The sequence below is a fragment of the Lacerta agilis genome, chromosome 11 (genome assembly GCF_009819535.1).
Source record: "Lacerta agilis isolate rLacAgi1 chromosome 11, rLacAgi1.pri, whole genome shotgun sequence".
Taxonomy (NCBI): domain Eukaryota; kingdom Metazoa; phylum Chordata; class Lepidosauria; order Squamata; family Lacertidae; genus Lacerta; species Lacerta agilis.
This window is the reverse complement of record NC_046322.1, coordinates 19,695,706-19,708,637: the sequence shown is the minus strand read 5'-3', so window position 1 is coordinate 19,708,637 and position 12,932 is coordinate 19,695,706. Positions and strand designations below refer to the sequence as shown.

Genomic DNA, 12,932 nt, shown 5'->3' with positions numbered 1-12,932 from the left:
TGGCACAAACCACAGCATCTCTTCACCCAGCAGGTATTAACATCTGGGTAGGAGGCTCACCCTAGCTAGCTGCCTGCCTTTTCTGCCTGACAGAAACAGAGGCAGTATTTTGCAAAATATCTGGCAGCCGACGAAATACAGCTGATGGGCCGTGTTTACCTTGGTGGGTCACAAGTTTGCAAACTGTTCTACTTTCAAACAGACCCTACTATTAGGATCCTTCTCCTAATGCTCAGCTGGGTTCCACTTCCTTGCAATTTCTGCCCTTCTGCCTTCGAAGTACAAGTTTTCTTCATCTTTTGGGTGACACCTCCCCAGATATCTGCGATGGCTTATGCACACAACAAAATGCCACTGTGAGATGCTGCAGTGATGGCTGGTTGAATGTGTCTCATGTGCTGGGAAGATGTGGGCAACCGCAGCTTCTCTATGCATGTACATGAAAACAGCAGAACAGATTGGGAGTGCAGGGATGTGCTAAAATAAACCGGAGGTCTAACTCAGTATAAGACAACTTCCCATGTTGTTCCTATGTCCTGCACCGAATGTGTTTAGTGTGCCTGTGTGCGTTCATGTTGCTAAACACCACCCTGCTATTTTATGAGAGGGGCGATACTTAAGCACTTGTTGTAAATAAACTCATAAATGAACCCCCCTTCCCCCGAAACACCCGACTTTTTGCGATAGGGGACAGGAACGCTCGCTGGGAACTGGCTGTGTGTGTGTGTGTGCGATGCTTGATGCGACCTCATCTAACCTCATCCCAAGCAGACGAATGCTCATCAAGGCGTCAACGTCGTGTAACGTCCCTCGCTGCGGACAAACCGGGGGAGGGAAATGCTCAATGAACAGCTCTTTTCGAGGGGGGGGGCCGCGCCCGGTTGCCACAAACAGCACCGGGCGGACGCCCCGTTTGCGATGCGAAACCCCCAAGTGGGTAGCATCTCCATGCCTGCCTGCACCACCTCGGAAGCCGTCTTTCGTGCTAAAGGCACAGGGACCGAGGAGCGATGTTGGAAGGCAATCTGTGCAAGCGAAGCCAGCTTTGGAGCCCCGGTCCCTTTCTTTGGGTAGCGGCGATGTGAGGAGGAAACGCTGGCTCAGGCCAGCTGCCTAACGGCGCGCTCCATCCTCCCTCCGTCTCTCCCTCCCTCCCTCCCTCCCTCCTCCCGGGCTCGTCCGGGTCGCTCAATGTCAAGCGAAGGGAAGCGGGCCCAGGCGCGCCGCTGCGGTCGGCAGAGGGCGCTCGAAGGGAGCCTGCCGCCCGCCCGCCCGCCCGCCCGCCTGCCTCTAACTCGGCCCTCCTCCCCTCTCCCGTCGGTCCCCTTTCCACGCGAGGCGCGCCAGAAGGGGCTGAGGAGCCGCTGAAGGGCGGGCAGCAGTCGCAGCCGCCGCCGCTGCAAGACGGAGCCGGCTCGCCTGGCCGGCGCTCCCTCCCTCGCTCGCTCTTCCGCGCCACCTCCCTTCCTCCGCCTCCCGGCCGCTCGCTGGGCAGAGGCATGGAGGGCAGCAAGCCCGGCTCATCGCCCGGCAGCCGCGACGACGGCAGCCCCAGCGCCAACGCCTGCTTCCAGGGCAACGCGGCGGCGACGGACAAGGCGCTGGGCAGCCCGGGAGCCGGCGGCGGCAGCGGCAGCCTCAAGGACCATGGCAACTCGGTGTGCTTCAAAGTGGACGGAGGAAGCGGCGGCGGCGGCGGCGAGGAGCCGGCGGTGGGCTTCGACGACGCCGACGCCGCCGGGCGCCAATACGGCTTCATGCAGCGCCAGTTCACCTCCATGCTGCAGCCCGGGGTCAACAAATTCTCCCTCCGCATGTTCGGCAGCCAGAAGGCGGTGGAGAAGGAGCAGGAAAGGGTTAAAACTGCAGGCTTCTGGATCATCCACCCTTATAGCGATTTCAGGTGAGGGGCGGGAGGGGTCGTCTGGGGTTATCTTTTGGGGTGGGTCGGGGAATCGATATTTCTGTTGGTCACGGCGCGCGCGCAAAAAACGGGGCACGTGTCAGCTCTGCCTCCCCAAAGATCTGCTTGTGCTGTTTGGGCATTTTAAGTGTCTGTGATGCTCTGGTGCCCAATTTTGATGCCAGTCCCTGAAGTGGGTAGCCGAAGTTGAACCCTCTGGAAGAAATAAATATTCCTATCTCCTCCTCTGTCTTGTCACCACTCAACCCGCCTCGACAGAGGCTCAGAGTTCTGAAGAATGGCAGTTTTCCTGAGCTTGATCCCCTCCAACATATTTCCTCCGCCCTCCCCCTTTGCAAAGTCTTCGTTGGCGTTCAGGGAAAGAACATGCCAAGTGCTGGAATGGGGAGCATCGAAGAGCTCTTCCCACAGAGCTTTGAAAGTGCTCACACATATGCACAGAAGCCCAGGTTGGCTTCTTGTTTAATTTGTAGCGTTGCTCAGAAGTAAGCTCCATTCCGTTCAGGTGTGCTGTGTGCAAGATTGTAACCTTAGACTTTTCCCTAGTTCTTGGAACCTCAGGGTCCCACAACCCTCCGTTTTTGGAAGGACAGTGAGCCAATGGCCTTCCAGAAGTTGTTGGGCGACTATGGGCCATCCTGGGTGCGGCTGATTGGAGCTGGAGTCCAACAATGGCCGGAGGATTGGAGGTTCCTCACTCCTAGACTAGACTTTCTTTCCATCGGCTGTACCGAACACAGTGAAATAACTCAACCCCAATTTGTTTCCACTGAACTCTCATCTAAATAGAAGAAACACAAATGCCGCTTATTGACCAACTTCCAGTCTTGCCCAGGTGACATGTCACTGACCTTCAGAGAAGGAAGTTAGATTATTTTCCATTTGCACTTAAGTAGAACTCTCACATCCCTTTTCCAGGTGGAAGGTATAAGGGAGCCCTCCCCTCCCAGGATGCTGGAAGTTTCATGGGGCACTTTTTGGGCATTCCAGTAAAATGGAGCTTTGCACAGGAAAAAAAAACAACAGAACTTTGGCCAGCTGAGCATGTAAAATGTGGCTTGATTCTCTCCCCCTGCTCCCCAATTTAGGGAGTATAATTTTTGCATCTGCAAAGGAAAAGGTAATCGTTTTGGCTATCTTGGAAGAACTGCGTGGAAACTGGGGCATGATAACTAAAATTGAGAGAATACTGTTTTCTCTCAAACCCAGAAACTGCAAACATCTAAAATACGTACCTTCCTATTTTAAATATCCAAAGTCATCGTGACTTATTCCCCATCAAGCTGTCCCAGGAGAATAAACACCCTTTGCTTTATTTAAAAAATCCTTGTATGGTGCTGGCTACGGGAGCAGTGCAACTGACCTTGACTAACGTCCTGTGCAGATGTTCTTCTCTATACATTGTTGGGGCAGGGGAGAAGATTGTAATCTTGCCAACTGGCTCTGCCTCCTTGGCACACCCAACGTGTTGCATTTATTGTCTCCTAATGGTGTTTGCATGATTTTTGCGAATGGGGCCTACGTGTTTAAGTCTCTATGTGGCTATTCTGTCCATTGTGTGGACTATAGCTGTGTCAAGGGGGCAGGGTCATCTGGCACAATCTCCATCTACCCCTTCTATATTTAGGGAATAATGCATTCACAAGGCTTTAGGTTCTTTGATTAAAACTTTAGTTCCTTCATGCCTCAGTCTGTCTTAGTGCTGTATGTCAGAAAAAGACAAGAAAGCGAGCAAATCAGAAAGACAGAAGACAGAGAAAAATAGGACTCTCTCTCTCTCTCTCTCTCTCTCTCTCTCTGTGTGTGTGTGTGTTGCACTTAAAATGAAAGCTTTTAGGTCTTGAGTCGTGGTATAGCATGGGAAGTTTAAAAACCATGAACATGTAAGATTCAGGCTCTTAGTTAAAATTTGCACTGCTTGTTATTGTCGCTCAGTCTGATATGCGTGTGAAAGCTTTTTTGTCTGACAACTGCACATTTTTAGCTCTCTTCCCAGATACTTTTGGAAACGCTGTGCTATTAGCTTAATAAAAAGCAGGAACCTGAAAAAAAGGATTACATGGATTGAGGGCAACTGGGATTTTGCTTAATGATTTTTGGCCAGAGTGGGGTTTGTCCTTATTAATTTACCTGGTGCTTGAAAGTCATCCAGAGAGCAGTATCTCCTTGAGCTATACTATTATGTGCTGGAGGGATACGTGTGGGGAGAAATAACATTAACTGGTAGAATTTATGCACCATCCTTAACAGGGAGCTATCCAGGGTATTGAATAATAATGCATCTGGAAATCCCAGCTTTAACCTTGGAATCTGTGTCCTTGTCATTTCCAGAGTATACATCATGTCTGCTCCCATATATACTGTAGCAGATGTAGTTTTCCCTACTCATGTGTGCAAAAGAGAACGGAGGATGTAATAAGGGAGAAAGCAGTGTTAAGTTTCAGTGACCTTCTGAGACATACCATTCATAGTTGGCTTGGAACAGTCTTCATATTCATGAGATCTGTCAGGTAGATGGAAAAGAATCAGTTGTGCCTTGCGTGAGATAGATTGCAGGAAGGGTAGAGTGAGATGGGCAAGAAGGCCATTTAAATCTGAAAAAGGATAGCTACACACAATATAATAGAAAAATGCATCTCCAAAGATTGTTGTATCGCTTTATTCTAATGTGTATAGCTGTACAAAAGATGCTAATACAATTAACCTTTGCATATTGTTTACTAATTACAAGGTTTCATATGTTTAGGTCATGAATTTCCATGCAAACATTGTGTATACTCAGAGCACCATGGCATCTCAACATACTAAGGGATTGTTTGCTTTGGAATCCTTTCATGTAAAATGTATTTGTAATAAATATTGAGTTGCTTATGGATGCTGTGAAAAAAATGCTTCTCTATAGGACCAAACATCTCGTGGTAAAAAAATATACTGTACTGTATATGAATTTGTGCAGGTAATCTGAGAAAGTGGTGTCTAGTAAATAGTCCTTGAGCTTTACCAGTTGGTGGTAATTCAGTGCCTGTCTCTACTAATCTATGATAGTGCTGGCATTTTAATGTATACTAGTCAGTTCAGCTGTCCTTACATATCATCACCATCATCTTCATCATCTCAGGGCGCTTCACAACAGAAAAATACACAATGAGAATACAAAACACATAATAAAATAAAAAGAAAAACAATAAGCAAATTTGAGGGGAAATCTTACTTATGGCCTGTGCTTTGCAGAAACAATGGATAAATAGTGTATTGGCATGTTTAAGAAATTAAGGAAATCAGTACGTCCTGGTGATTGTAGACAGAGACAAATGGTCACAAAATACTATTCCAATGAGCTGCCTCACCTCTGGGAGCCTCGCTGAAAAAAATGGAAGTCAGCAATTATGTGAAGAGATTATTAGGGCTGAACTACAGTTTTCATTCTGGTACGCTATTTTGAAAGTGTGTGTGTATACACACACACACACACACACACACACAGAGTGTGTGTGTATATATATATATATATATATATAGTGTGTTGTTGGTTGTGAATGCTATCTACGTGTATGCTAAAATGATCAGTGTTTACTGTCATGAAAATGAAATCGGTACCCTGTCATTTTCCTGATCAAGCCAGCACATCTGTGTGGTGGTTGTTGCTGCTGAATTCCCCCCCTTCCCTTCCCTTCCCTTCCCTTCCCTTCCCTTCCCTTCCCATCCCATCCTTATAAGGTCCCAAAGTGAGCTCCAACAGCATAAACATACAAGATTAAATTCAATTTGAACAATTTTCAGTCAATTGAATAGGGTGAGTCAGGTGTCAAAGGCCAGGGTATAGACTTCATGTCACCACACGTCTATCTTGATGGTGGCACCATGTATGTGTCTTTGCATGTGTCTTGCTTGCTTCTTAAAATCTGGTACAAAAAGGAACTGGAGTATGAAATAGTTCTGCCCTTGCAATTATTTGGGGTCTGCTCTGGGCTGGCGATAATGAACTATTCAAGAAAATGAATGAGTGGGAACACTTTTATCACTACCTACATTCTAACAGGCATATTAACTGACTCTGTCTACATCCTGCTTATGCGTGTGTATACACACACACACACACACACACACACAAAATGGATATGTGGTTATATCCACACAGTGAAACAACAAGTTTGGCATTGTCAGGAACCTGGGTCCATCTTGCAGACCCAACACTTTGGAGCATTTTTTGTGAACCACTTTTGTATTTGTGAATGAACCTTTTGGTATGTAGTTCCATTGGCAGTTCTTGTGTCTCATGTAGGCACGAAGCAACTGTGTTTGGATGGATAGTCTTATTCTTCATACTAGCAAAGTTACCTTCATGCATAATCACCAGATTAAATTTTTACACGTACTATAGAATGTAAATCAACCTGGATGCTATGAACTAAATGAATTTTGATAGAAATGAAATGAGTTGTGCTGATGATACTTACTGTGCTGAATAAAATCAGTTCCAGATCAATCTACTTCCCCTGTCTGGCCTCTTCCAGCTTTCCTACCAACCTGGTTTTGATCCACCTGAAGCTCCATCTTGCTGGGAAGTCATTGCCAGGGCTAGAAGGTTGAAGGGACCTGCGTATGGGTTTAATAGGGCTTCTTAGGAAATGCATAGTGTTGAGTCTGAGAGATGAATGGTGAGAGAGCAAGGTTGTATCTGGATGAGGGCAACAATATGCCTGCCTGTGAAGGGTGGAAATTTCCATGGGTTTCTTCAAGTGGCCTACTTGTGCATTTAAAATTGGGAACGTGGCTTCCTAAGAAAGACGTTCCTACACCTAACAGGCACTGGTATTACAGTATTCATGCACATGATCAATTGCGAAGAATAGAATGTGACCTTCACATATCTGTGGGCATTAACTGGGCTTGCAGAAAGGATGTGTGGCTAATTCATGCTTCCTCTTTCCATGTTTCCAGGCAAGGGTGTGAAGTGGTAACATGCATATCTTCCTTAAGCTAAATGTGTACCTAGACTTGCACAGATCCTCATGGGAGAGATTCATGACTTCTGACCTCAGATGTTACCTGGGAGGAGTGGATATAGCACAGACTTTTTGTTGCCTTCCGTAGCCACAGACTTCCATCGTATCATTTGGTTTCATTATACAGTGTTAGAAACTCAGATATATGAGCTAGGCGCCAAAACCAGGACTACAGTTGCCAAAACAGAATGTCTAGTTGCCATTATGGGGTTAGACAGCTCAAAGTTCACATTTTTCAATACAACTTTTGGGTTAATGAATTTCGTTCTGATTGTACAGATAAAATATCATAGGTAGAATTCTACACAATGTGTTGTTAGTGTGTGAAAACAGTCAAGATCCAATGATCCCCAGGCATGCACCTCCAGATGATGGAGACTACAGATGCCATAATGGTGTTTGGGCATCTTCACTTGGTCGCAAGTGGCCAATAGCCAGGTGCAAAATGTGCCTGACTAATTTTGAATGCTGGTTTCATATAATATTTGAAATAACTAGCTCTGTTCCCCCCCCCCCCCTGAAATTTGATTAATACTGATTCATAAAACCTTGCAACTCATTTCGCTGTTAATACAGATTTGCTCTATTATGGGGTATTTCTCCTGGAAGCTCCATTAGTAACTCGAAACCATCCATTCCATCTTGTTCTGGTCCTCTTAATTGGTGGGCGCAACCCAACAAATTGCACCTACGGGAGCAAATCTATGTGGCACATATCTCAGTGGAACATAACTGTATAAGAAGCACAGAGTCCTATTGAAACCAAGACAATTTAAGAAAGACCTGGAGTGTGCCATGCATTTATTCCCTCTCAGATGCAAAACTTGCAAGACTTCATTGGTCAGCCTGAACCATGGTTAATGTTAAACACCTGCATCAGTGCTAATCCAGGGCCGATGCTTTCAAGAGCTGGCTTCTTAATCAGGTTGGGGAAGCATCTGTTTTGCATGCAGAAGATTCCAGGTAGGGCTGGGAATGTCCCCCCTTAAAAAAAAAAAAAAATCCTGGAGAGCTGCTGCAGTGAGAGTCGACCATACCGAGCTAGATGTAGAAGGCAGCTTCCTATGTTCCACTGCTCTCCCCAGAGCCTGAAACAGCTGAGTACTCCCTCCATCTGAGCCCTGAGCAGCAGAGGCTTGCGTTGAGCTGGTGACCAGGCATGCAAGGCCTGCTTCATTTGTTTCCATCAGCATAACATCCCCTGCTGTATATGTGTTAGAAGTGATCCTGCTCCTGAAGCAGATGGTTAAGTGAAGGGCTGGTGGAAAGCTCATGCTACTTCATTTACCAGCTCAATCCAAGCATCAACTCATCATCTTAGGGCTGAGCATCCTGACCACAGAGCAAACAAACTGGTTTTTAATTCATCTGCTCCTGGCTATCGCTCTCGGGGCTGGCAAATGGGATGAGGAAGAAGAAGGAGCCATGAGTAGGATGAGGAAGTGGAAGAAACATAGAAAATAGGACCTATGTGCGAGGGTTCCTTTTTGTGGGACACGGCAGGAGGTGGGCCTGTGCCGTGCGGGGTGTTTGGCTTCATGTATGACGATTCAAGTGAGCAGGGGAGTGTTTGCAGGAGAGGGAGGCAGTGTTGTGAGAATGGAGTAGAGCAGAGGAACAAACATTCCTTCTGTATCCCCTAACCCCCCCCACCCTATTTCCAGCAAGTTTCCACTTATTAGCAATTGGGGAGAGAGTGGAACCACAAAACAGTAAGAGAAAACGAAAATAATTTACACAGCACAAATTGACCATATATTTAACAGTGGTACTCTAAGGAAACATTTCAGGCTTTCTTGGCTACAGGAGTAAATGTATGTATAACATACATATTTTATAGGAATTGGTTGTATTGAAATGGGGAAAAAATGTTGTCTAGTCCAAAATACCTAGAAAATAGACACCTGCAATTATATTTTGGTTATATATAGGCTGTGGTCCTATATTTCCTGTGTGTAGTAGTAGTAATATTTGTTTGGTTGTTTCATAAAATGTATACACTTCTTGATTGTAAAAGGAAAAAAAAACACCCCTCAAAGCAGTTTATTGTGCAAACATCAATGAATAATGTAGCGGTCGCTGCTGGATTACTGTTTTTCTTTTGGCATCCTGGTGGCTTTTAAAAAGATTTATAAACCACTTAATCTGTAATCTTTTTTAGGTGGTATACATAATGTGTTTTGTTTCCCTTGTTGGTGTTGTAGTTCTTCTTGTGCTTTGATTTGTAGCAACTTTGCTTTGCCTGTTTTGCTGCAGGGCTTCTGTGCCCCGTCACTGCTTTGTGTTCTGATGGAACAAGATTTTTGCAGGTGTTATATAAAGCTGCACCATCAAAGGCCAGTTTCTTTGTCCCCTGGTAGTCTGCTCAAAGGAAATATCAAGAGTCTCCTGGGGCGCCTTAAAGCCTAACAATGTTTGTAGCATGAGCTTACGTGGGTTTCGGATGCCCGAAATAGACACCCGCGTGCATGTATGTGTATGCGTATATATACAGCAGGGTGAGTCCTTTAAAAGAGGCCCCGTGGATACAGAGTACACACGTTCCATGGGGCCTCTTTTAAAAGACTCACCCTGTATGTGCACACACCCTATGGCAGAGTGAATAAATTGATTCTATTTACAGTATTTGTTTGCAAAGTAAGTCCAAAGAGAACGCGCCATTCTACAGGGAATTAAGGCCCAATTAAGAAATGATTATGTAAGCGGCCTGACAGATCTTTTGTCTGAATGCTTCTACATATTTTTTTCACAATCCAGTTGTGCCGCTGGTGCTGCATGTCTGTTTTCTTTTGCACAAAGGCTCCCTTGGTAGAAACCCTGTGATTTTTTTTGTGACACTACTCAATAGCACATTGTGCTGGTAACCATAATGCCAGTTTGGTGTAGTGGTTAAGAGCGGCAGACTCGTAATCTGGGGAACCGGGTTCGTGTCTGCACTCCTCCACATGCAGCTGCTGGGTGACCTTGGGCTAGTCACACTTCTCTGAAGTCTCTCAGCCCCACTCACCTCACAGAGTGTTTGTTGTGGGGGAGGAAGGGAAAGGAGAATGTTAGCCGCTTTGAGACTCCTTCGGGTAGTGAAAAGCGGGATATCAAATCCAAACTCTTCTTCTTCTTCTTCTTCTACCAAGTTATGAATACCGACACCTCGTTATTATTATTTCTACTTCTACCTGTGCAAGCATTTTGGTTTCAGACGAGTGGTTAATCCGGTTTTGCTTCTGTTGCCGCCAGAAAGTTGCAGATGCATCCAGAAGCTGACCATTGGTGGGTTCCATTCACATGTTTAAAGGATATTCATTTAGGCAACTAGACCTTAATAATAATAATAATAATAATAATAATAGTTTTATTATTTATACCCAGCCCATATGGCTGGGTTTCCCCAGCCATTCTCAACTTGACTGAAAACAAAATACTCAACACACAAGTTTGCATGTCTTAAACCAGGAATGTGGACCATTTTTGCAGCTTGAGTTCACATTCTCATTTGGGTACCTTCTGAGGGGCGCATTTTACCTTCACAGTGCAGGCTGTTTTCTGCACACATCCTCCATCCAGGCAGGCAAGAAGAATTAACAGAATTTAAGGATGCATTCCACCCAGGCATATGCTTTTCCACTAAGCTGTGGTTCCTCCTTTATAACAACCAGCCTTATAAGAATCAGTTTATTTATGAAGAAGAAGAAGACGACTTTGGATTTGATATCCTGCTTTATCACTACACTAAGGAGTCTCAAAGCGGCTAACATTCTCCTTTCCCTTCCTCCCCCACAACAAACACTCTGTGAGGTGAGTGGGGCTGAGAGACTTCAAAGAAGTGTGACTAGCCCAAGGTCAGCTGCATGTGGAGGAGTGGAGACACGAACCTGTTTCACCAGATTACAAGTCTACCGCTCTTAACCAATACACCACATTGGCTTAAAATGAATACCGGTACTTTCCTGGCTTAAACTCATGCACACTGATTAATAGCTTATCCTTAGTTACCTGTATTTGTTTGAAGAGTCTTACTAATTTTATCTGTGTTTTTAATGATGATAGCCTTATGCATATTTTTTTTTAATTGCTGTGTGGATTGTATCTGTGCTTCATCTACAGTTATTTTTCTGCGCCACTTAGCTATTTAATTAAGCAGTCTGTGCATCTTCTAAATAAGCAAATAAATAAAATTTAGAAACGCTTTGTGAGAATGGTTTTCCTTCGTCCTCACACAGTCCTCATTAATAATTTCAAAATGTTGCATCTTATTAACCAAGGCCTAAAGAAGTGTTGCCCGTCCAAGAGTTCCTTAGATTTAGATTTCCAAACTGCATTGTGATATGACATTGGAGTCACCTGGTCAAAGAAGACTCAAGTTTAAATAATTACTTTGGGCGTGTGTATGCACTTGTGTGAGTGTAAACTGGATTTGGGCCTTGACTTCTTAAATACTTTTTGATTCATGGTAGTAGGTTTCTAACAGAATCATAGTGCTGGAAATGCTGGCTGCCACAGCATCCGTCATTGGTGGTTTCCCAGACTCAGGTTGAAAACCTTAAAGCATGAGAGCCTTCCAAACCTCCCAAGGAAGTTTGTTCTGCTGTCAACATACGTAGAGACTTCACAGTTACTCAGAATGTTTTGGAAAAGCAATGTTGATACACCTGTATTACTGTTACTTGCTGAAATAATAATACATTCCTGGTCTCCTACTACATCAATTAGTATGCACGTAGAGCGATAATCAGAAAGCATAAAAGCACTATTGTTCAGTTTCAGAAATGACAGGGATTATCTTGTGCCTCACAACAACAGCATGTGCTACAAAGCGAATTTTAACTTAGAAAATCCCTCTTGCTCATGCCCTCCTCGCTTTCTCCCCAAGGAGAGAACAAGGAGTGAGGTCTGCCTTCAATTAACATTTCCAGCTTATATTGATTGATATTGCGCTACTAAAAATGGCCATGACGCTATAAATTAGTCTGAGACCTTCAGACAGTTTACACCTGCAGAAGTCCCATTAATTTCAGTGGAATATAGCAGGGAAAATTATCTAAAGGGCTGCAGCCTAAGTGGTTAACCTAATAGTCATAAAAATAACTGTGTGGATCATAGAAAGGGTAGGTATCAGTGCTGCTGGATCGCCATCTTTCCCCGACTCTGTAAAATGTGAGAATGGCACCTTTCCTATATTACACATTCTGTATGAATGAATGGCTCTTATATTTTTATGCACAGAAATGTGGATTGTGAAACACGTTCCTGGACTTAGTCCTCCAAGGACACAGCAGGTTTCCTTGGAAAACCGAGTGCAGCGGATTTAGTTGCAGAATCCTCTTTCTGTATGCAAATTGTGTTTGCTGGAATGGGGCATTGATCTGTAGGTCTAAGGGAGGATGGGGAATATTCGTGGCTCTCTACATGCGCATCTGGAACTAAATTATCCGTGCGTTAGGGAACATTCATGTGCATGTTCCCCAAACCTCTAGCTCAGGGGTCAGCAAACTCTTTCAGCAGGGGGCCGGTCCACTGTCCCTCAGACCTTGGGGGGGGCAGACTATATTTTGAAAAAGTAATAATGAATGAATTCCTACAGTATGCCCTACAAATAACCCAGAGATGCATTTTTAATAAAAGCATACATTCTACTCATGTAAAAACACCAGGCAGGCCCCACAAATAACCTAGAGATGCATTTTAAATAAAAGGACACATTCTACTCATGTAAAAACACGCTGGTTCCCGGACCGTCCGCGGGCCGGATTGAGAAGGCAATAGTGTGAAAGATTGTAACCTTAGACTTTTCCCTATTTCTTGGAACCTCAGGGTCCCACAACCCTCAATTTTTGGAAGGACAGTGAGCCAAAGGCCTTCCAGAAGTTGTTGGATGACTATCGGCCATCCTGGGTGCGGCTGATTGGAGCTGGAGTCCAACAGTGGCTGGAGGACTGGAGGTTCCAAACGCCTTGACTAGTCCCTGGGCCTTAGTTTGCCAACCCATGCTCTAGCTCCTTCTTCAT

The 12,932-nt window shown here is 44.9% G+C and overlaps 1 protein-coding gene across 2 annotated transcripts in view; it reads left to right on the top strand.

The window, feature by feature from the left end:
• Window positions 1–1,381: 1,381 nt before the first annotated feature.
• Window positions 1,382–12,932, top strand: part of HCN1 (hyperpolarization activated cyclic nucleotide gated potassium channel 1) — a 169,000-nt gene continuing 157,449 nt past the window's right edge. For both annotated transcript variants that reach the window (XR_004427553.1, XM_033164142.1), the window contains exon 1: window positions 1,382–1,903. Coding sequence is in view for 1 of the 2 variants with exons in the window: in XM_033164142.1 (XP_033020033.1) it covers window positions 1,500–1,903 (404 nt within the window). In the remaining variant the exon portion in view is untranslated. The remainder of the gene's footprint in view (window positions 1,904–12,932) is intronic.